At 44.0% G+C, this 23,275-nt stretch overlaps 3 protein-coding genes across 5 annotated transcripts; 1 reads left to right on the forward strand and 2 right to left on the reverse strand.

Moving 5' to 3' along the window:
* Positions 1-423: 423 nt before the first annotated feature.
* Positions 424-8,156, reverse strand: nab2 (NGFI-A binding protein 2 (EGR1 binding protein 2)). The gene is made up of 8 exons (XM_035632324.2): positions 7,940-8,156; positions 7,698-7,775; positions 6,522-7,435; positions 6,191-6,324; positions 5,120-5,171; positions 4,839-4,953; positions 4,514-4,699; positions 424-2,197 (listed from the first exon to the last, which is right to left on the reverse strand). The coding sequence occupies exons 3-8, from the start codon at positions 7,422-7,424 to the stop codon at positions 2,100-2,102; spliced, it is 1,488 nt and encodes a 495-aa protein (XP_035488217.1). The 5' UTR covers positions 7,425-7,435; positions 7,698-7,775; positions 7,940-8,156; the 3' UTR covers positions 424-2,099.
* Positions 8,157-9,829: 1,673 nt separating this feature from the next.
* dnajc14 (DnaJ (Hsp40) homolog, subfamily C, member 14) lies at positions 9,830-18,260 on the forward strand. The gene is made up of 7 exons (XM_035632316.2): positions 9,830-9,975; positions 11,170-12,608; positions 12,743-12,849; positions 13,224-13,343; positions 13,624-13,784; positions 13,978-14,080; positions 14,721-18,260. Exons 2-7 carry the CDS (start codon positions 11,391-11,393, stop codon positions 15,016-15,018), a joined length of 2,007 nt encoding a protein of 668 aa, XP_035488209.2. The 5' UTR covers positions 9,830-9,975; positions 11,170-11,390; the 3' UTR covers positions 15,019-18,260.
* On the reverse strand, positions 18,059-23,048 carry inpp1 (inositol polyphosphate-1-phosphatase). 3 transcript variants are annotated; one of them, XM_035632332.2, is made up of 6 exons: positions 22,844-23,048; positions 21,955-22,160; positions 21,801-21,861; positions 21,019-21,219; positions 20,748-20,922; positions 18,059-20,097 (listed from the first exon to the last, which is right to left on the reverse strand). In XM_035632332.2, the coding sequence occupies exons 2-6, from the start codon at positions 22,156-22,158 to the stop codon at positions 19,614-19,616; spliced, it is 1,125 nt and encodes a 374-aa protein (XP_035488225.1). In that variant the 5' UTR covers positions 22,159-22,160; positions 22,844-23,048; the 3' UTR covers positions 18,059-19,613. The 3 variants fall into 3 exon arrangements, with proteins under 3 accessions (XP_035488225.1, XP_035488227.1, XP_035488228.1); XM_035632334.2 differs by having other exon boundaries at positions 22,830-23,048; XM_035632335.2 differs by lacking the exon at positions 22,844-23,048 and adding an exon at positions 22,540-22,710.
* Between the last annotated feature and the right edge of the window lie 227 nt (positions 23,049-23,275).

Genomic DNA, 23,275 nt, shown 5'->3' on the forward strand with positions numbered 1-23,275 from the left:
ACGGCTATCCATTAAATCAGTGTTATCAATATTTCATTCTGGACAGAGGTCTATTGCTGGGACCACGGCACATAACAGCCATGCTTAAATTGAATCTTTCATATAAAATAATGATTCTGTGTTACAGAGTAGCTACATGAAAACCATTTGTAGCTTTGAAATCCTAAAGCTGAATTCCTGAGGGTTATCTTCATGTTTATGGTGCGTGTGTGTGTGTGTGTGTGTGTGTGTGTGTGTGTGTGTGTGTGTGTGTGTGTGTGTGTGTGAGAGTGTGAGAGAATGAGCCCTAATGGCATCACTGGTACAGGTGAGTCATGCTTGATGCAGAGCATCAGTGTAACAAACCAGACGTCAGCAGAGGTGTTGCTGACTGTAACTGAAAAAAATATATTCTTTGTGGAAAACAGTACAAGACACTTTAGCTTTAAACAATAAAATAACATTTATTAGGATGTAACAAAATAAATAATCTGTTTTGCAACATAATAAACTGAGGTTGCTAATGCTCAGGAGACGGGCAGGTGTAACTGATTCACACAAGCTACCTCACTGACATACTGTGATTAAGGTTCCAAAAAACGTAATGTTTTCATTAATTATCAACATGAGTCTTGTTGTTATATGAACACATTTCAACAATTCCGAGGGGGCCAGTAGGTTGAAATAAATTACAGATGCTGCTGATGTATCAAAAGTCAAGCACCATATGGTTTCTTTCTGTAAACCTCTGCGTGTGTGTTTTTGTTTTTCTCAAGCTTACAAAGGGAGATTATTCATTTTAAATTACTGCAAGCCTCAAAGGTCAAAAGAATTTTTTGAAAAAGTAAAACTAACGTAAGTCTCACCTTGTTAATATCTTAGACTAAATAAATCATCCCAAAATAACACCGCTACAGCCCACGAGTGTCCGCTACACCTAAAAAAAGAATTGCATCAATAATCTACCTTAATCACCACATTTGAATATTTTAAAAATGCAGTGAAACAGTTTTAAATTAATTCTTTTATAAATCTTGCAATGAAGTTCTGAATGCAGTTTAATCAAAAGGCTCTATACAGAGTCCGAGAACATCCTCCCTGCTGAAATGCTCTTGAGCAAGACACTGAACCCTGCGAGTTTGTAAACCTTGTAAACCTGACTTCACCATATAAAGTGGGGGAAAAGAATTCAACTTTTGCCTGGAAATTAATAAAATGTGGGTATTCTTTTTAAATCTCATTGAGTTTAGAAAATATATTCAGAGTACATTTTTAACAGAATTGAAAATAGTGAAATGCCTCAAACTAAAGCCTGAAGCATCTTCTCATGCAAACAATTTCAGCCATTTGTGGTCAAATATTGTTCAACAAGGATGTGAGGGGGAAGACTGGTAGCTTCATATATCAAACATCTCAGTATATATCAGTGCAGATTGGATGGGTGATAAGATAATGCAGTAAATGATCAAATTTTCCATGATCTGGGCAATCTTGGTCAATTCATGTTATCCTTCTCTGTAAAATTACTGAAAAATACCATTCATGTTTGAATCAGTCTGACTACAATATTGATGTCTGTTTGTTTCCTGAGGGTGATGGGCTGCAGGGATTGTTGTCGTGTTATGATATTACTTGCTGAGACTGCAACCATGTAACTCCAGTTTTACCCAAGTTAAGAGTCCATTTACAGAGTTGCAGTGCCCCCTGCTGTGGTGAGCCCATTTCATCTGAAGAAAGGTGTCTTTTACAGCACTGCTCACAACAGACTGATTCATTTAACAAAAAAGATCAGTTTCAGATCTTTTTACTATCAGCTAAAATCTGCAGGACATGTAGTCATGGAATTAAAAAAATCAAACAAAAAAAGGTGTCTTTACTGAATATAAAGTCAAAACATTTTTAACTTGATCCATAACTTTTTGAAGTCACTGCATGTGTATAATATCAGTCACTGGTAAATTCTGACATTAACTGTTTAGGCTTGTGATGTTTATGCTTGTGATGTCAGTGAAGTACACGTGGAATAACCTGCTCAGTTACAGCCTGTACAGCGGAGTCTCAGTGTGGAGTTCAGTGGCAGGCCTGAGCACAAAAAGTTCCCAGATGACCTCCGAGCGTTCTCATTTCCCCCGGTGATTGGTGTTGTCTTTGGTGATGCAAGGGCTACTGCTCCTACACGCTGTAAATGAGCTCCGCTTCTCCACTTTACTGTCATGGTCTGTGGAGAGATGTGAAGTTCAAGATGAGCTCAGGAGCTGCTTGAAGAACAAGTACTAGATACAGAAGCACTGAAAAGATTTTTTTTTAAAGCACTTAATTACATACTTCATAGCAGTCACAGTCATCAAGATGAAACCAGGATCATTGAATAATAGTTTAAATAAGTAATAAACAAGTAAGGATTCAGTGTGGTAAATATGAGCAGACCAAGCTGCTGGATAACATTATGGCTCCAGTATTGCAGAGTTAAAGATTTTTAAAAAGTCAAAAAATCAAGGGAACAAGATGAGGAAATAAGTCAAACATACAAAACTTGACTTTCACTCTATAGTCTTGAAGCGCAGTCATTACCAATGAGGAGCTATGAATAGACACATCCTGTTAATGACGCTGTGTACGTGTGTCACTTCTGCAGGCAACACTTTTCTACAGTATCTTAAAAATATATTCCTTTATTTGTCCTACAATGGGGAAATTTGGGGAAATAGTAATAAATAGTATTAAATAGTAATATCTTAATAGCACTTAGTGTTTCTCTTTGGTTAATGAGTCAAACAATATACATTTTTTGAATGTATTCATTTGCTGATTTAGAAAATCCCAGTATCCATGTGTTTTAATGGAAAGCCCTAATTTAATAACAATAAATCAGAGTAATATATGAACAATATTATTTGTAATACCACAACAATTTAATAGCACATATTTAGTAACAAATAATTATAAAAATACAAGCGCTTTGATTTCCTGGATGAAGAATTCTGTATTCGTGATTTGAATGTTAACATGACGTGTGAGAAAGGATCTGCTGAGCAGATAAACCAACAACGGAAGACGCACTATGGTGGAAAAGGGTGACGTTGACAGGAAGTGAGAGAAAGTCTGATTAATGAGGGAGAGAGAAGTGTAGGAAACTTGGACGAGAGAGTGAGAGAGAGATAGAAAATACACAAGATGGCATGGGGGAGATCGACGTCAGAGATGTAACATATGTCATTTTCTTTGTTATTTCCGCAGTCCTCTTGGTAGAGGGAGAAGATGTATAAAAAAGACTGTGCCATTTCCCTGCCCACAGGTTTTATTTTTGTACACTGTCGCTTGGTGAGTCAATGCAACGCCCCTCCAATTACCTCCCACTCCTTCGCCCCCACGCCCCATCCATCCCGCCCTCCAGCCCACGCACCTAACGCACTCTGACGTCAGTTGCTGCTGAGAAGGGGGGGGGGGGGTCGCCTGATTCAGCCGCCCACAGAGTACTTCCTCCCCCCACCTCCCCCGCCCCCTCATGTCTTTGCTGGCTTCCATCTCTTTGAGAACGGCTAACTTGCTCTTCACTTGCTTTTTTCTTTCTTGTGAGAAGCTGTGATGCATCAGACAAATGCTACAGTAACAGGGTATTAAAGAAGTGCTATAACAGTGTAACACCCCCCCCCCCCCCCCCCCACCACCACCACCCTCGCTCTCTACCCTCCTTCTCTAACTCTTTTCCTCTCTACATATCGCTCTCCACCTCCTTCTGTTTCCCCTTCTTACTTCTAGCCCTTCTAATTTACAGTGTGGTGGAGTTCAGCTGTGCATGGTGGGAGGCGTCACCTCAGAGAGAATGTGACTCATTAGAGTTCAAGCTGTAGGGCTATAAAATATTCATTGTTAGGAGAGGTCAGGGAGTCTCTGTCATTTAAAACATGTTTCCCTCCATTTCCAACTTAAAGAAATAATTTTACGTTTTGGGGAATTCTGTGATCTCTTGCCGAGAGTTGGAAGAAAACCAGTCTCATGTCTACATGGTAAATATGAAGCTACCACTCACAACCAGTTAGCTTAGCTTAGCATAAAGACCGGAAGCAGGAGGTAACAGCCTGGCTCACTAAGTAACTTGTCTTCTCATCTGTTCAGGCTTTACAAACACCAAAGTGAAAACCTGCTCTCAGCCAAGGAATAATCACAAAACCCCTAGTAAATAATTGTCATTTTGATACTTTTCTGTTTGGCATAATTAAACAAACAAGATCTAAATTAACATTAAGTGAACTTTTGAGGTGCTGGATTATGTTACTTTTGGACAGGCCAGGTTAGCTTCCAGTCCTCATGCTAAGTTAAGTTAATAGCCGACCGGTTTATATCCTATGTTTTGAGTGTGGTTTCTATTTTCTCATCTAAACTCTCAGAAAGCGATACCTGTATGGTGCTTCCAAAAATCACAAACAATTCCTTCAACTCAAAGAAAGATAAGCAAAAACACGGCAAAATAGACTTTTCTTCTATGTCCATTATTAAGCACATAAGATGGTTATGTCATTGTTTGAAAAGTCACCTGTGGAACGAGGTCCTTCTGACCCTAGGCTGATCTTGCCGGCCCGATCATGAGACACCATCCGAGCCAATCGCAGCCCTTCGTCCATTAGTGTTTGCTGTATGAGATGGCGACTCCAGTTGGCAGGGTTGGAGGCGTCGGTGTGGGGACGGGGGGAAGGAGACTGGTTGCACTGTGAGCCGATGTCTAACAGGACAGACAGAGTTGGGTGTAAATGCTGTCTTCCAACACAATTCTTCTAGATACAGGAGGAATGTCTGGGGTAAAGATCAGAGTAAAAAAAAACATTTTCTTTTATGGCAGACTAAATATCTGAGGTCTCTACCATGTGATACACTGTCGAGGCTTTCTGCAGATAAGCTGTCATCGTCCGCCCTCTGGGTCAAGGCCTCTGACCCCTCCACTCCGAGAAGTGATGACACGCTCTCAGGATCGATTACCTAAAACACATCGCTGTCAATGCAGTGCCGATGAACCACTTTTGACAGCTGACAAGTGACCTGGACTTTGGCAACGTTTACACAAAGTACCACATGTTATAAATCACATCTGAGCGTTTTTCTGTGGTTTAACTTGACCGGTGGCAGTGTTGCCCTGCAGGCTCACCTCGTGTCTCGCCCTCTTCTGTGACACCACGCTGTTCTCATCTGCATTTGTCCTGTAGGAGGAAAACAATCAAGCCCTTTGAATGTGAAAGCTCATTTTTCACCTTGGGAACAAGTTCTTCTTCCATTGATGTAGAAAGACCCTGAGATCTGAATGAGATGTTCAGACTAGGATAGTATAAGTGTGAAGTGTTTTAGCACAAAACACTTCACACTTATTCAACTTGTGTATTTAAGCATAGTTTTGACCATAATTCAGCAACATAACTATATACTTCATCGACATCAATTATTCATATGCAAATATACTATATATATGCATATATATATATATAGCATGTTGGATAAAGCTGCATGTAGTATTTGGATGGAAAGTGGTAAACAAGCACAACTGTTCAAGTTTCCCTTTGTCTTACATAAATTCAATAACTATAAAAATATAACAATCTCTGGAATAAAGTACCTAATAAATAATACCTATAGGAAAAGAAAATCTTAAATCAGATATGCTGTAATAATGACAAATATAATAATCAAAAAAGACAAATATTTTAACAGGGATCTGGTTTGTGCTCTATTGTTATGGAAATTTTGGTTTGTTTGTACTTTGGCAATTACTTTCATGAAGAAATTGTGTGAAATTGCTTTTGTGAACATTACACAAAGACACAGGGTTTGTGTATTCCCGTGTGGAAGTCAGCTCATTGAACAAACACTAGAGATGTCGGAGATTATTCCCACTGTGACCTGAACCAGGTTCATTCGGAAAATGAAGACGCTGGTGGGAAGATGACTCATGTAAACCACCTGGTACTTGTACAATATATGATAAAAATTGTGTTTTTTCACCTCTGAAATAATTTCATTCCAGTTTTTCCCATGTGGATTACATTATTTTCTCCCATGAACACATTATAAGGATCCAAACTTTGCTTTTGTCTACAATGATGGATCATTAGAGCCATTTTCCAGATTCTCTCACAACATTTCTTAACAACTGGTGTGAGGTGAGCTGATCATGGGTTGCTGGTAATCTGGTGTCTCCTCTCTGCTCCGCAGGCAGCACTCTTACCTTGTTTGCTTTAGAGTGGAGGTGTAGGCACATTTTCTCGCCACCTGCCGAGCCAAAGAAAAGAGCTCAACCCGTCTCAGCAAAAGGGCATTGTCGCGCATACAGAACTGGGCTGCAGCTTCATTGATGATCAACTGAGGAGGAAAAGCAGTGAGTGAAGGAGGGAGGGCACAGAAAAAAAGACATGCAGACAAAATTTGCATCTTTATTTTAAAGGCGTTGTCTGATTAACGTGAATGAAGTTGACTTTTGTTTACCAGGTCCTTGTACTTGTGACACATGATGTGATACAATCAAACACATCTCAGCTCATGTCTTTCATGCTCTTTACCTCATGATGTGTGAGCTGCTTGCCTTCTCTCCTCTTTGAGTCAAAGCGTCCATAAATGAGACTGTACTTTCGGATCTCCTCCTCCTTGTTCACATCCTGGGACCCCATTTTAAAGATGTGCCCCACAGTCTTGGCCATCTTCTTGTTCATCCTCAGCAGAGTCTTCACCTCCGCAGGATCTGACATCGGCAGGGTCCTGAGGAGCCTGTCCACGCTGGCCACCACCGCCCTGGCCGTCTCCCCGTCCAGCTGTCCTCCAGGCCAGGCAGACAGGGCTGCCGGGGCAATAGAAGCAGAAGGACTTGGAGATGTGGAGGGACCAGGGGGACACATTGACAGCAGAGGTGGGCTGGGCGGCTCCTCCTCCATTCCAGATGCGCTGCAGTTCCCGTCTGGCTCCGGGCTGAGCCAGTGAGGGTCCATGGGTGACAGTTTTTCCCTGTAGTGCATGTCTGGTGGCTGTGGAGAGGCCTGGGAGCAGGGGCTTCTTGGACTCCCACCGTGCATTGGAGTAAGACACGCCCGATCCTCCCTTTCACACGGTGACCCCGGCTGCCCATTGCTCACAGACTTCCTGGGCCCGCCTGATGATCCACTTGTGCCCGTTCCGTCCACTTTGAACAGAGGGATGCCCCCGTGCGGAACACTGGAGACGGGCTGGTTGAAAAGGGCAGGGTTGGCTGCCCAGTCACGGAGGGCCTTTTGCAGCCTACGCACATGCAGTGGCTTGGTGGCCATGCCAACTAGTGCCATGATCTCCAGAAACTCCTCCTCCGCTGCCTCGCAGAGCTGCTGCACGTCGTCACCGCCCTGCTGAATGAAGGTTTCATAATAGGCGAGCAGGTTGGCCCTTTGCAGCACCCGATAGAGCTGCAGCTCCCCAAGTGTGCGTGGCAGAGACATGGCACGCGGCTCTGCAAAGTTCAGGCAGGAGAAAGGAGAGACGTGAACCTGCCAAAGTCATTGGTTTTGATAAAGACGTTGCCATCTGGACTACACCTATTGAACCGGATTTAAAATGTCTTCTTGCTTTTATGGAGCATTTATAACAATAGATTTTTAAAAAAACAAACAAACAAAACATACTTTGGAGCAGAATAGCGTCCTACCATCTATTTTCCCCTTTGAGCCCTCTTATGCCTAGAGTTATACATCACACACATGAACCAGTCCTACCTTTTCCAGGCCAGGCAGATGTGCAGAGAGGAGACCGGCGTGATTCGTCTCTCCAACCACCGATGTCACAGGTCGATACTGAGGAAACATACAGAGATTGGAAACTACTGACACTCGATCAATCATCAACACACTTGGATGCGTCCTCCCAGTTCACGTGAAAGCAATCGACACGGATCCGGTGTCCCGGAGCCCCGGCAGGTCAGCAGAGAACCGCCGTCATCGTGCCCGTCGGCTCTTACCTATCGCCGCGAGCTTGCGCGCCTCACGTCGCCGTAGTAAATCCCCTTCGCGTGTCGTACTTCGTCTGAAATCACTGGCAGAAATCCTCCTCCGGCGCACCGTATTGGTCGCTGGCTGCCTTTTCGCTGTCTGTGTGGGCTGGAGAATGACGGGGGCGGACTGCAGCACGCCATCTGACCGAAAAAGAGCCTTCCTCTCCCGGCAGAGAGGCGGCTTTCAAAGTGGAGGTGTGGGTGGCGGCGGCGGGGGCCTGACGTGCCCCCCCCCCCCCCCCCCCCCCCCGCGCCTTCGAGAGGGTTCTGTCACACGGACGCTTTCGGGGGATTCCCAGAGCTGCGCCGTCTCAAAGACCCCCGAACTGGCAGCGAGCCCGCAGACACATGGCCCATTCACTGAACTCCAGATGTGACAGATGTGGATTTTTACTGCTTGGGTTTCCTTTCTGTTGTTATGTGGCAGGTGGGTTGGCCCAGTCCTAGTTCATTCGGAGAATTCAGGTGAAACTCCAGTACTTTGTCGGTGCTGGTGTCGTTCTTCCTCTTCCTCTTTCCTCACAAATCACCTTATGAAATAACAAAATCAACGAATCAACAACTGGACCTATTTACAAACTGCTCACTGCTGTTTCTATGTACTTATTACTGCCCTGCTACAATCCCCACATCACCTTGAATTTATACATGTCCTACATTATATTCACGCAAGTACATTTATGGTTTTTTTAACCATCTTTCTATAGATGCCTGAGATGCCATATCCCTCAGAGTGACTGCACGCATGGAATTTATTGTGCACCTACTCTTCACATGCAGTATTAAGTTTCCTGTGTCACAAATGTGAGAGAACACAATAAAAGCCACCTGTTCACCCGCTGTTGAACGTGGACTAGCCTAAACGTATTGAAAATAAGGCCAAAAATCTGTGGACATGTGGTCAATACATCTACTCTATATGAGCGTTAACATAGAGCTTACTAAAGAAGCTTATTTGGGTGTGGGCATCTTAGCCTCCGCTGCTTTGAGTTTGACAATCCATGTATAAATATATCTCTTGCCACCCAACCTTATGGATGTGCAGCACCAAATAGCTGGGACATGTAGTTCAAATGATGTGGACTGGAGTGGAAGAGGTTTACCATAAAGTACTAACAAGAGATGGAAAACGGCCGCAACCACATGACTATAAAGAGACAGAGCAACTACATAGAGGCAAATCAACTAAAATGCAAAAAACTATAAACAAGAGCCTGACCGATATAGATTTATAGGGGGGTTAAAACCAATATATCATGTATATTGAAAAAAATATTACCAATAATTTCTAAAATGTTGTCATCAAACTATTTTACAGTTTAACCATAATTAACATATAAAGAAAAAGAAAAAACGAATTCAATCAAATATATAACTCGTGTTAAGAAAATACACTTTTATTTTACTTTAAATATAAACATGAATGCACAGGCTCCATTTTCTTTAAATAAAGTGGTCAGGCTCTGCTATAAACTCTTTTGACCACAAAGAGACACCAAACAACTATAAAGAGGCGGAAAACAAACAAAAAAAGCATCCAGAGAGACACATCATGACCAAAAAGATGGGGAAATGGCTACAAAGAGACAGTCTGGGTGTCTTTCTACTGTATAGGAGGTTACATGTCTGTGCTCAGGAGACCAATGTCTCATTATTTGACCGTGTAATAGGTAATTGACGTGTTTCGGTACCTGGAAGTTAGAATTTAAAATGTAGGGGTAAGGTTTACTGGCTTTGTCCAAGTCAATCTCCACACGTCTACACTTCTACGTGCGCTGTTAGTTATCAAGCCAACAGGGGGCAGTAGTGGCCCTCTGTTGTTGTGTGACGGTCAGAAATGATCGAAGAAGAAGAAGAAGCGGCGGAAAGAGCAGGAAGAGATACAAGTAGGAAAAGGAGCAGCAGCAGCAGAAGAAGACGACGAAGAAGAAGAAGTGGCTAAAAAAAACAACACGGACACTTGGCTGTCTGTTAACAAACCAGGTTACACAGTTGTCTGAGAGGTATATATGACATCTGGTTTGTCTGAATGCAGAATGGAAATGAGTGTTCCTACTTACTGGACTCCGCCTGGTGTACTACACACGTCTTACGAGACAGTCGTCAAGATGAGCCAGTCCGGCTTGTTGTTGTTCCCTTGGCGCTGCTAGCAGCTAGCTGCTCGGCTGGCTGACGCCAAGTCAAAGGCGCTGGCACTCAGCTGCCACCTCGCTGGCGACGCGTTGAGTAGAAGTACTGTCAGGTTCCGCCGCCGGATTCAAGCTAAATTTAGCCCCTCGCAGCGGCCGCCTGTCGCCCAGCTGGCCAGCTCCTCTCGTGCTAACAGTCGGGCTGCCTGCTAACGTTAGCCGCCTGCACAAACACGCTGCTGTCGTCGGAGTTGAATTAACTTGGAGGTTCGTCAGACAGGCGTCACCGGGCTGAGATTCGTCGTCTTCTGCGTTTCATCACGTCCGCAACGATCGTTGCCACAGCGGTGTGTGTTTTCCTGTGGGAACACCGTGCTGCTCCTTGGCTACGCGAATTAGCAAACAACAAAGCAGTGTAATTGAATATAAACTTGCGATTGTCTGAACATCTTACGCAACTTGATCGCGGCTGTAAAGGCGGCGCGGGTCCGGGGGTTTAGATAGACGTTAATATACGTTGATCATTAATGGGTGACATCACTCATTCGTCCTTAGGTTGTTCCTTTATGTAGGAACAACTCTCCTATAACTTAAAAGCATGTTTCATGTGTAGAGGAGCCGGCGTGTTACACAGTCGTGACGGACTATATAATATGGATATATTTAAACTTTTCCCAGAGCCCAGTGTTCAAATGTCTTGATCTGATTATCTATGATTAGAATTGTTGATTCAAATCTTCCGTCAGTCAGCTGGAAAAAAAATGACTAGATATTTTGACTTCATCGCTCTTGTGCAGCTTCATATTGGGATGCTGATCGACACAATGACTTGCGTGTCTGTCTGCATATTGATACAGTATGGTATTGATTGAGTGCTGCCATATACAACTTCCCTGCTCATCAATTTCATAGCATTTTCCACTGTGGCCTAATGCAACCAGATATATAAAAAGAATGGTGTAAAAAGGTTCTTACTTTTCCATCAAATTTGTGTTTCCTTTTAGTTTTATGTAACGTGTGAAATGGTGAACTGTTTTATAAATGACTGCCTCATTCTGTTGTTTCCAGGAAGCAGTCTGATGCATGATGTGAGCTGTGTGGCATTTAAAAGCCTTTTGAGATCTGGAAGTGGCTGCTGATATGGTGGACCCAAGACTGACTCACAGAAGCCCCCAGTCTCAATTTTTTATGAGAGTCTGGGGAAATGTTGCCACAAATTATGGATCTAGGATATCATCTTCCCTGAGTTTCCAGTTTCACAGCTCTGCAATCAAACAGCAGTAAAGGACATGGATAAGGAAGCAGCTGAGAAGGAGATGGATGGCGTTACAGACACTGACGAGGAGATCCCTGAGGGTGACTCCACCTTAGTGACCAAATCTAGTCAGTGTGAGGACAGGGAGACTGATGATGACTGCGAGCAGGGGGACAAAACATGTCTCAAATCTCAGGACACCACACACCCGGTCACTCCACAAGACCTCGGATCTGGTGATGCAGAGTATTATGGATCTACAGAGGCCAACGAGGACACTGGGCAGGTGTCGGATGGGTTCGAGCATGACAGCGCTGTAGATCACGAGAGCTCAAAGGGTTTAAATCAAGAAGAGGACGAGACTGCGGAGGAGCAGCACATGAATGGAGAGTCTGGTTGGAGGAGCCTGGGAAGTGGACGGAGGTGCAAACTGAAGAGCAGTGGTTCATTTTCAGAGCAGAGCAGTCCAAGTTCTTTTGCGTCCTTTCAAAGAAGCAATGTTATGTCCAGCGGTGGCCGGCACAAGCAGACTCGCAGACGTAACCACCACCACCATCAGCAGAACCGGGGCCGCAGGCGGACAGGCAACCAGTTCATCTTAGCTTTTAAGGAAATGCTGTCAGAGTCTCTCAGCTTCTGGTGCATCTCCTGCGTCCACATGATGATTGAGATTATTGTCACATTAACTCACAATTGCGGCGTCGGTGTGGAGACTGGAGGAGTGAAAATGTACAACTTTGGGCAGCAGCTTCTTGTTAAGATCACAGATATACACGCGATGAAAGCAGATGCTTGTCGGATTCTGAAGTGGACTAAATGCACAGTAGTAGAAGTTGTGGATAAAATTGTTCGGTCAGTGAAGTGGGTAAAGACAGCTGCCTCATCTTGTTTCAGACTTTTCAGCGCTTTGGTTCTTCTTGGATCCCAGTGGGCAAAGGGGGTGGTAGTCCGACTCGGTGGAGAGCGGGGAAAACGTTACTGGATAGCTTTTCAAGAGTCAAGGGTTTGGAAGCGGGTTGTATCCCTGCTGGAGAGAGTGCAAAGGCGGTTCCGGAGAGATGGCCACGTGCCACCATCCACGCCTGAGTCACCTGGCAGAGCAGGGAGGGGCCAGTCGGGCCAGGAGCTGGAGCGACTCCTGGCCTTGGCCGAGATACCGGAGAACGAGCTCGACCCCTTTACAGTGCTCGGTGTGGAGGTGCACGCCTCTGAGGCCGAGCTGAAGAAAGCCTACAGACAGCTGGCTGTTCAGGTGTGTGTCAAGTCACTGTGGTTGAGTGAAAAGTTCTCTATTCAAAATGTGAAATAGTGACTAATAAACTGCATTTGAAACTGAAATTTTCTCCTTTACTCATGCAACCTTTTCCTCTGTCGTTTCTCTTTCAGGTCCATCCAGACAAAAATAAACACCCACGAGCTGGAGAGGCGTTCAAAGTACTGAGGGCTGCCTGGGATATTGTCAGTAACCCAGAGACACGACGGGAGTATGAGTTGTGAGTACGCAGGAAAAGGGGTCATCGTAGGACAAATGTTAAATTAAAACTTAAAACATATCGATTCAAAAACTTTGACTGTGTAGTGGTTGATTTGCTTTTCATCAGATTGTAACAGTTTAACTGACAAAATAATCTTGAAAATTTCAGCAGTTGTGTAGCTGTGATATCCATAGAATAGTTTACATCCTCCATTTGTTAACTACTGGAGAGTGAAAGAGCCTTTCAGTCGACACTGACCTTGTATTTTATTATTATTCCTTTACTGTCAAGGAAAGAAAAGGGATTGTTTCGTAAAATCATGCTGGTAAATAGAAATGCCATAGGCCTGTATTGTAGCACAGCACCAACCAGTCTGTTTCATTCCTACTCAGGAAACGCATGGCGGCAACTGAGCTCTCAAAGTCCATGAATGAGTTTCTCACTAAACTGCAGGATGACCTGAAGGAAGCCATGAACACCATGATGTGCACCAAGTGTGAGGGCAAACACAAGTACGTCGCTGCACAGTCTGTGTCATCACATATCTGCCACAGCAGCGTCTGAATCATTTCCCCAGTCTAAACTTTGTGTATTACACACAGCTGAATCGTGTCCAGTCTGTCTTCCTTTGTGACCTGTGTGTGTGTGTGTGTGTGTGTGTGTGTGTGTGTGTGTGTGTGTGTGTGTGTGTGTGTGTGTGTGTGTGTGTGTGTGTGTGTGTGTGTGTGTGTGTGTGTGTGTGTGTGTGTGTGTGTGTGTGTGTGTGTGTGTGGTGTGTGTGCATGCATGCAGGCGGTTCGAGATGGATCGTGAACCTGCTGAGGCCCGGTTCTGTGCCGAATGCAACCGTTGCCATAGTGCTGAGGAGGGGGACCTTTGGGCAGAGTCAAGCATGCTGGGCCTACGTATAACATACTTTGCCTTTATGGATGGCAAGGTCTATGATATAACAGGTGAACCAACATCAGGACTTTATATGGAGACGATGTTTCCTGCGCACCAGTTAACACACAGTATCACTTTCTGTAGTTTGCATGAGCTCATGCATTATCAGTATCCGTCCCTCTTCATGCCTTCACAAGTTAAAGCGTTTCTCTGGTTGAACGTTTTCTCTCTGTAACCTGGTGGGATGCTGTCATGTTTCAGAGTGGGCTGGTTGTCAGAGAATTGGTATTTCTCCGGACACCCACCGTGTGCCCTATCACATCTCCTTCGGTTCAAAGAACAACAGCAACCCCACACGACATAGGTATGTCCCCTCAAGTGAAACAGGTGCTTAACATGTGATGTATACAGGCCGTCAGGGACCCCAGGACTGCTCCTGTTGTCAGTCTTCTTCTTCTTCTTCCCTTTCTTTTTCTTCTTCATATTGAGGCTGTTGTTGTGGAACCTAAACACAATCATCTTCTTCATCTGTGGCTACATTTTCCCTCATAATCTGATTTGGAGAATACTTTATTCTTTATTCTTACTTTATAAGGCGAACGGGACTTTTTGGCAAAAACAATCTATAATATTTACATGATTGAAAACAAATTGGGACAAAAGCCCAACAACATTCTTTTGAAAAAGGACTTTTCTTAAAAAAAATCTAATATGTAACTGTATGAACTTTATTCTCCCCTCATTTGTCATCTTTTTTAAATTCTGCTCTCAAACAAATTTGAACTGGCATCCTGTTGTGTGGTAGATAAACCTTTGATGTTAGTTTTTTCAGTCAAGATATAATTTATGTTCAGAGATTATCATCTCAAACTCAATGCTTTTACCACTGATCGATAATTAATTGTGATTACATGCCTGTTGTGTCATGACATCTACAAAAGAAGAAAAAAAGCATCTATTAATTTATGCGAAAGATCTTTGAACTTTTCATCTTTCCCCTTCAGGACGAACTCGGAGCACGCCACAGGTCCGACCAATCCCGCCGATTTGCAGGACTTCTTCAACCGCATCTTCAAAGGAGGACCTCCAACTGACATGGCTGCCAATGGGGGCTTCTTCCCCTCAGGTCCACCTCCTCATCACCCACCTGGTGCTGGGGTGCCGCCGCCGTTCTCCCCTCCCCCTGGCCCGACAGGTTTCAACATGCCGGGGGGCCCCCGGCCGGAGTCCAGCGAGACTTTGGCTGAGAGCGGCAAACCCCCCAGGCGGAGGAAGAAGGTTCGAAAACCCTTCCAGAGGTGAAGCCTGTTCCCTTCTCATGGTATCAACAAAGCAACACAGGGACACAATAAATAATGGCCATGTTTGTCTAATGCCTGCCTGTTGGCATGCCAAGATCTGGACTGGAGAGGATGAATGTGGGTACGGCTGCGCTCAGATCAGCCAGGGGATGAAGAGACCGGCTCACAAAGAGGAGTGTGTGGACCGAACACAAGTGTTGAAGGAGGGCTGAAGAGGAGGCAGCGACGGTGCTTTACCTCTCATTTTACCTTATTTTTCTGTTGGTCTTTAAGACGACTGTAGCCTTGGCATTGAAATCCTTATCAGGATGCTGTAATGAAACATTTTCCTTTAAAAATCTCCTGCCAAATCCTGCAATGCATGATTTATTCACCTGCATTTTAACACTTCAGTTCTCTCAGTTTTGTTAATGTTCATGTTTTGTACACGGTTGGTTGAAGACATTGACTTTAGACCTTTGGGGAGAGGGTTGCAGTCAGTTGGACTGTGGATCACAATAATCGACATGAAGAAGATAAAGATCTGAGCCACATCACTCTGTTACTCACGATAGTGGGATATGGATATACTTCTTGATCTGCATATCACCCAGCATATTTCAAAAATGACTCCAAACCAGCCAAAAGTGTGTTACAGGTGATCTGACCTGAGAGTCGCCAGGGTTTAGTTAAATCAGGGCTCGGTGTGGTTCTCTGGTACTTGGCACATGTATGGAATGACAAAAACACCTTTAGTATGCATGGCTCGATGGAAGTCACATGCAGTCAAAAAAAGTGTTCATACGTATTTTCCCCCAAGTTTTCTGTATCATTATTATTATTATTATTATTATTTCAAACAGGAACATTTCCTGACTGATTTGTCAGATCATTTAAGATGACTGATCTTTCGGTGTTGTTGTTTGCTGAAATGATAAATTTGTGCTCAGCAGAGGTGCAATCTCCATGGTTGAATGTTTCTAAAACAATCCTGTTATTGCTTTTTGAACATTTTGCCATTCACTGATTCGGAATGAATTCTGTTAGGTTCGTTTTAATATTACCAGAGAATCACATCCCCCGCGAGAGACCACTCACTATAACAGTAGGTTTGTTCTTTAGGGTCAAGAGTGTGTGAACATGAACATTTCTTTTCAGAAGCTGCCAGGACATGATGGAGTGGAAATGATAAAAGGGCTTTGTTTGTTTTGAGACGTACAGATTTAAACAAGATGAACCTGCCTGATGTTTATCGTCTCAGAACCAGATTAGCATTATAATGACAGTTCAGGTCCAACAGCGGCAGTGAATTCAGTTGTGTTCAAAAACTTGATACGTGACACCTTGACATTTTGAAATGTTGATATTCTGTTCTAGGTGTATACTGCCCCCTGGTGATCCACTGTGTAACCACCGACAGTACATCAAAAAATATAAAGTTACCAGCTGTCCGAGTCTTAAATGTATTGGTTATTCACAATCAGACGTTCTAATCTACAGACATAATGCCAAGTGACCTTTATGTAAACATTGATCTCTTTCCTCGTGATCAGTATGAGCTACACAGTAAACAGGCAGCAGTTGAAAAAATGTTGAATCTGCAGAGATTTATAAAGTTGTTCAAGCTGAGATAACATTCAAGTTCTTTCAAAATTTCACACAATTTTCATCCAGTTCCTTCAAGTGCCATTTTTTTATTTTTTTATTATTATGATTAAGTCAGGATAGACATAATGGACCTAGAAGATGAGACAGTGCCATTCTGTGACAGCTTCAACGTTTTGGGGGCACATTAAGCCCAGACGTCAGTGATCTGTCATGGTCCCAGTCAGTAATAAAATAATCAACCATAGAAAAAAATAATTCTAACCCCTGAGAGATGAGGCGCCTCAGTGGTTCCTGGCAGCTTGTAATGAAAAATGTTAACATCCGACTTGTAAGTGTTGCGGTGATGTGTTTAAACACAGCTTTCAAAATGTCAAGGTCACAGACTCACAGTTAATCTAACCTAATCTAAATAACCACCTTCCTTCTAATCTCCCCCAGTGTTACTGCATGTAACAACATGAACGGGCCACAAAACCAACAATCGTTTGACATCTTGGGGGGAAAAAAAAATACACTTTTATCTTCATCACAGGTTAATTAAAGAGCTGATATTGTTTACACCTGATTTGTGAAGATCGTGAGACTATAGTGATATATAAAAGGCTATTTTTTATATTGACAGTTGATGATAAGAAATACCATGTTCAATGTGTTTTTTTTCTTCTTCTTCTTTTTGTGTTAATTTTCACACCCGCCCCTGTAACAACATCACAGGGTTTTGAACAGTCATCAGTGATTAAGCCGAACCAGACTCCTCCAGCTGCAGCTGAGTAGGAGGTGTAGCTCGCTAAGGTAGACATTTTGTTTTGGTAGAAAATTCATTTCAATAGAGTGAATTTTTTGGGGGGGAGACCGCATTTGAGTTGTACGACCATTGCACTCCGCTGATTTACCACTCAAATAACTGAACTATTTGAATGGATATTGGGTTTGTGTGGTCGCCTTAAAAGATGAACCTTTGTTGCAAACATTGTGAGAGTTCATTGAAACAGGACGTTAAATTTATTATGTGTCACCTTTTTTCCCCCCTCTTGTATATTTGGCCAGTTTCCCAGACATGGATTGGGTGATTCTTAATAAAAGTTTTGTCTCAGATTGAGAGTAAATATAGTCCTGGATTAATGCCAAGAGTCCTGGATTAAATTTGTGTGGAAAAACTATTTAAAAAACAACAACAAAGGAAGATCAGGGACGAGGTGAGAACTAAAAATTAGATTTTCAAAAATGACTTTGATAATAATTCCAACACAAATTTGGTCCAGATTTGGGCCTCGAGTTTGTCCCCACATAAAAAAACCAAATGTTTAATTAGATCACTGTCAAATATCTACATCGGTCCATGTCCAGGAAACTGGGTCCTTGTTTCCACACGTCCACCTTGACTTGAGAATGTACAGTGGTCTATGTGAATGGTAGCAGTTTGAAGTTCAAGAAGTCAAAGGAAGAGCCAACACTCAGTTTTTTTCTCTCTTTTTTATTTTCAAGTTTTTATCAGAATATGCAGAAGTATTGCAAAAAATATCTGACAATCATCAGGGTTTTTAGAAGGGAATTATGTGGTGAGTTCCCTGGCTGGCAAACGGTTTTAAAATATCGCTTTTGGGTTTCGTTTCCCCGCTTTCTCTGGTTTACAAAATAAAGATGATTTCCAATATGCACAGGGTTTGTTCTGTCCTCAAGTTACTTAACATCACATATTTAAGTTGGAAAACATTTAAACATGTACAGTGACTGTCAAAGTGAGGTTACACGTGTACATAAACCTCAGAGCCGCCCGTCGGCCTGCAGACGTCCCGTCCTTCAAAGTGGCCTCATATTTCATATTACAGTAAACTCACAGAAAGTGAAGAAGAAAAAGCTCTGTGTCACCGCTTTACCTCATATGGCTTTTCCATTCTCTGACCTTATGACTACTGGTGCTACGGCCGTGGAGAGAGGGCAGGGCACGTGTATTCCTCTACTCCTTACAAGGCTTGGTTTCTGAGAGGTGCAGATTCCTGCACAATGCTTGATTTGAGTCGCTTGACTAATTATAGCCTTTTACAGATTAGGGTGAAAAAAATGCAATATCACTTTTCACAAGTGCAATTTAAACTCCTTTAAATCCAAGAAAATCAAGCAGACCAGTGAGACGCAGTCTTGTGATGCCACATTACCTTTCCTCTGGCAGTGAAGTGTGCCTCAGTTTCATCGCAACCCTGACAACTTCTCGTTGTGCGACAAAGCTTAGATGTTTAATAAAAGCTTGCCAGGTCTGAGCTTTACAGAATTCACAAAGAATGTTCAGTTTGTAGTAGCAGCTTGGAGGAAGTAACCAGAGTGATCACCACCATCCTGTGACTGATTGATAACTTGTCACTCATGGGAGTGAAACGGACTGATGAACTAGATTGTCCAAAGGTTTTGCTCTCTGTTGTCTAAACCCGACGTGTTACACCAGTCGGGATTAGACGTGAATCAGTGGTTCCCAAACCATCTGTCTGTCAGTTTCCTGTTAGGACATTGAAAAATACCTTTGACACCAACTTCACGAAGTGTAGATTCTGTGATTTTTATCAAATGACAATATTGAAACATGAAATACATTTTTCCTCCCCGCATAGCTATGAGAATGAAATGAAAAGAAAAACATAGATAAAAACAAAAACAAAGATATGCTGAACATTTCACCCTTATTTTTCTAGTTTTTTTTTACTGTTCCCATATGAATTGGATTCATTCAGGCTTTTCTTCTACTAAACCGTCCTCCCCCCTCTGATTGAGTAAAAATTAAACAATATTTGCAAATATCATTTGGCCCGGACCTGAAGTTTACCTTGTAAAATATACACTTGCATATATATATATTTATATATTTATCTGGTTAAAAACAATAGTATTGATTATAATTAAAATATTTCATCCTTCACAGATAACTTTTTCTCTACCATAGATTTTTTTTTTGTATATGATCATATATGCAGCAGTAACTGCTTCAGCGTATGATGATTACATCCACTGTTATTCCAACTACAACTTGCCTTTCAGAGCTCCGACGATGCTGCGGAGCTGCGAACAGTCTCGATAAGCCACTAGGCCCCCGTGGTTAGCCCAGCGGTCAGCTCCTCTACACTCAGTGTACGGCTGGTGATAGGTCAGTTCTGTCGGAGAGCCGGACTGCAGACTCTTCGTCAGGTCCACCACTCCCCCTCCGAGGGCTCGGAGCAGGGCGTGTGGAGCACAGGAGTCCCACTTGAAGGTGCTGCCCTCCGAGAGGACGTAGACGTCAGCAAGGCCCTGAATGACACACAGGATCTTGTAGCCGGCTCCAGAGGCGTACATGAGCTTCTCGGGGCCGCACAGTGAGGTCAGGGATTCCTTTACCACCTGCTTCTCATTGGAGCTCAGCACGACCGAGAGAACTCCGTCCTTTTCAGATCCACCTTTGGGCCGGGACAGTGAGCAGATGTTTAGGTTGCCGCAGGACACGCCCCAGAAGTGCTTCCCCCTCCAGCTGTGAACGCAAGCAAGGAATGTTTTACTTCAGAGGGGAGAGAGAGAGGGGAGAGCAAAGGACCCATTGCAGACTCCTTCAGTGGAACAACAACATGAACCTAACAGGAGGACTGTACGAGTCACTGAGCTCCCACTTGAAAAACCTTTCTGCCAACAATCCACCAACATCAACTTCTTCATGTAGTCGTTCACCATGGTCAGGAGTTTCATCAGGCAGTTTAATGTTTCTCTGACATGTAGGGTACCTGGTCACTAGATATTTTTATCATATTTTTCCGATACAAAGACCGAGAAGGTGAACATTACGTACAGTACGGGTAAACAGAAGATGTAGATATAAACAGAAAACACATCTTCCTGTTTTCCTATCTTTGCAGTCATATGGGGGTTTTGCAAGAAGTCATGCAGTTTTATCTGAAACTTTTCCTGGCGTCCCAGACCCTCTAGCTTAATTTTCAGATCCTCAGTTAGTTGCTTAGAGGAGCCTGTGGTTTCTGAGTCTTACCAAAAGATTTGAAGAGTCACAGCAAATTCTTCCACTTGTGAAATATTCTTAACCAGCCCTCAACAAGTCAATTCAGGCAAATTTCAAGACTTAACTAGCAGAAGGCCGGTCAAACTTTTGTGAACAGTTTTTTTTTAACCTACCCTCCATCTACGGGATCTTTGTAGTTGAACGGCTGATTGATGACGCCCATGACGGGCTCGCCTGTGCTCCGGCGGTAGACCCCGATCAGAACCAAAGCACAGTGCAGACCTGAGGGAGACAGGTGACCCTCCTGCAGCACCTCCTCCCGGCCCTCGATGTACTGACTGGTGGCATCTTCATTCAAAAACAAGATAGACCATCATTTCTCACTTACTTTTGAAACAAGACGTTCAGCTCTGCAGCAAAGAAAGAAAGTGCAGACCCATTCACCTATGGGGTCAATCCAGATACCGAGCTCAGAGGGGCTGAGCGGCACCGTCAGACCGTCAGTGCTGGCATCAGTGGTTGCAGTATTTTGGTGGATGGCTCGAGCCAGTAGAGACGGCGCTGTGCGGTCACCGTCCAGCACCCTGGCGAGCAGTGCCGCGGTCTCCTCCTCTGTTCCGCACACTGTGACAGTCACGCTCTCTCCTGTGGACACACACAGTCAGTGAGGCTTCATTTGATTTCTTGACCACAGCCTCATCCACTATACGATCACTATTGTTAACCTCCATACTACGAGACCAATAATTAAAAATTTGATTTGATCAAACACAAAACTTTATTCAGGCATGTGTACCAGGTGACCACAATATCAAGAAGAACTAAAGCACTTGGTTTGTTGACATTTATAAGCAAAACATTCTCTGGTTCCAGCTTCTCAAACGCCAGGAATCAATACAATTATTAGAAAGACTTTGGTTTTTGGACTCTTGGTTAAAAACATTTTGACAATTTCGACAATGTTATATTGTGCTTGAGAAAATGATCAAACTGAGCAGACTTCAATCTTACATTCCTAACAACTTTCAAAATAAAAATTGAAGTTGATGAACTGCTCAAACCAGCAAATCTGGATTTTCCCTTCTGCAGAAAACTGTTGCAGAGTGAAAGGGATTCAGCGTAACACTTATAATATCCCCATGCATGACACAAACCGACCCCGAACACATGCTTCACACGAGCGGTGGTTTGTTATGTGTATGTTATGTGTAATATTACATAATTACCAAGCCCATTCTCAAACTTGTTGGACTCCTCTCCATGAATGAAGCCAGCCATTTCAGGGAACTGCACGACAAAAGAGACACGACACGGTTAAAATGCCACAAAAACACACATGCTCACTTTTACAGTGCACACCTACGCGATGACCTCTCCCACCTGAGCGCCGACATCATGTCGGATCATCTCCTGGATCACCACGTCGGCGAGCGTCTTGAAGTCCTGGACGAACTTCTTGTTCTTGTCATCTCCTGTCTTCTCTTGCACGAGGAGCTGAAACAGGGGAGCCTCCTGCCTGCAGACCCGAGCCACGTTAGCGGCTTTCTCAGCCACCCGCAGCAGCAGCCTCAGCAGATCAGCCATGCCTGGCGAGGAAGGGGAAGACGGTTAGGATTTAGTCAACATGGAGATGGAAACTGTGAGAGTGGGCGAGAGAGAAAAAAGAGGCAGGTCTTATCACACACGGAGTTAATTATAGCCTCCAAATGAAAACAGGGCATTTCCGAAAAAGAGTGTGAGGGAGGGAGGGATGTGGTTTCAGCTCTTTGCATGTGAACCACACACTATCTCTGCTGAGATGCAACATGAATTCTGCAGCTCGCGGCTCTTTGTTTCCATTAAACACTGCAGTGACCCCAATTTTTCAAACTATAATAATACGTTTGTAAGACTTCATCACAAAACCGTGGCTCACTTGTGGACTTAATGCGTTAGACAAAACAACATGAAGCACAACAAACACACTGTCCGATGCTGAGGGATACTTCAGTGCCTTCTCTGGGGATGGAAAGACATCTCTGTGTGCAGTCTATTGGGGCGACAGGCCTTCATGAAGCGCACATCATATCCACGGAGTTGTTTTGACTCGCTGCTGTCGTCAGTCCGCCTCCAGTCAGCTGTGCGTCTGTCCACGAGCTGCGTCAGTGGACAGGGTTCGCATATGTTTCGCGTCGCATTAACCAGGATACACAGAGGAGTTTAAAACGTCGGAGGGGACCAGCGCACAGCGCGGTGACCTGGCCGCCAAAGCTCACCTCACACTGCTTACCTCCCTCTCGTCCGTGCCTCTCTCTCGTAGCTGTGTCTTTCACCGGATCCTCTAACGTCGCCGCACCGCGGAGGGTTCCGTGCGACCGGACTCTGACAGGGTGTGTGTTTCCAGTTGCACAGTGAGCTCAGAGATCTTCGTGAACACCGGGGGTCCGTGTGCTCTGGTTTCTGCACGTCACGTCATGTCACGTCACTGCCCGTTCCTGCCGCGGGGGGGCGGGGCGGGGCCGGGGGGGGGGCGGGGCTCCGCTCACACGTAGGCAGACGGGTATGGACAGCGAGCAGCACGGCGTGTTCGTGCGCAACAGGAAGCGCAGCGGCGGGGCGTCCCCGTGGCGCTTAAAAAAAAAAGGAGAACACGGCCTCAACTGTATAGTTTTTGTTTACATTACGTACAAAGTCAACGCAAACTGAGGGGCCAGTCCGCTCG

Source organism: Scophthalmus maximus, chromosome 6 (genome assembly GCF_022379125.1).
Source record: "Scophthalmus maximus strain ysfricsl-2021 chromosome 6, ASM2237912v1, whole genome shotgun sequence".
NCBI lineage: Eukaryota > Metazoa > Chordata > Actinopteri > Pleuronectiformes > Scophthalmidae > Scophthalmus > Scophthalmus maximus.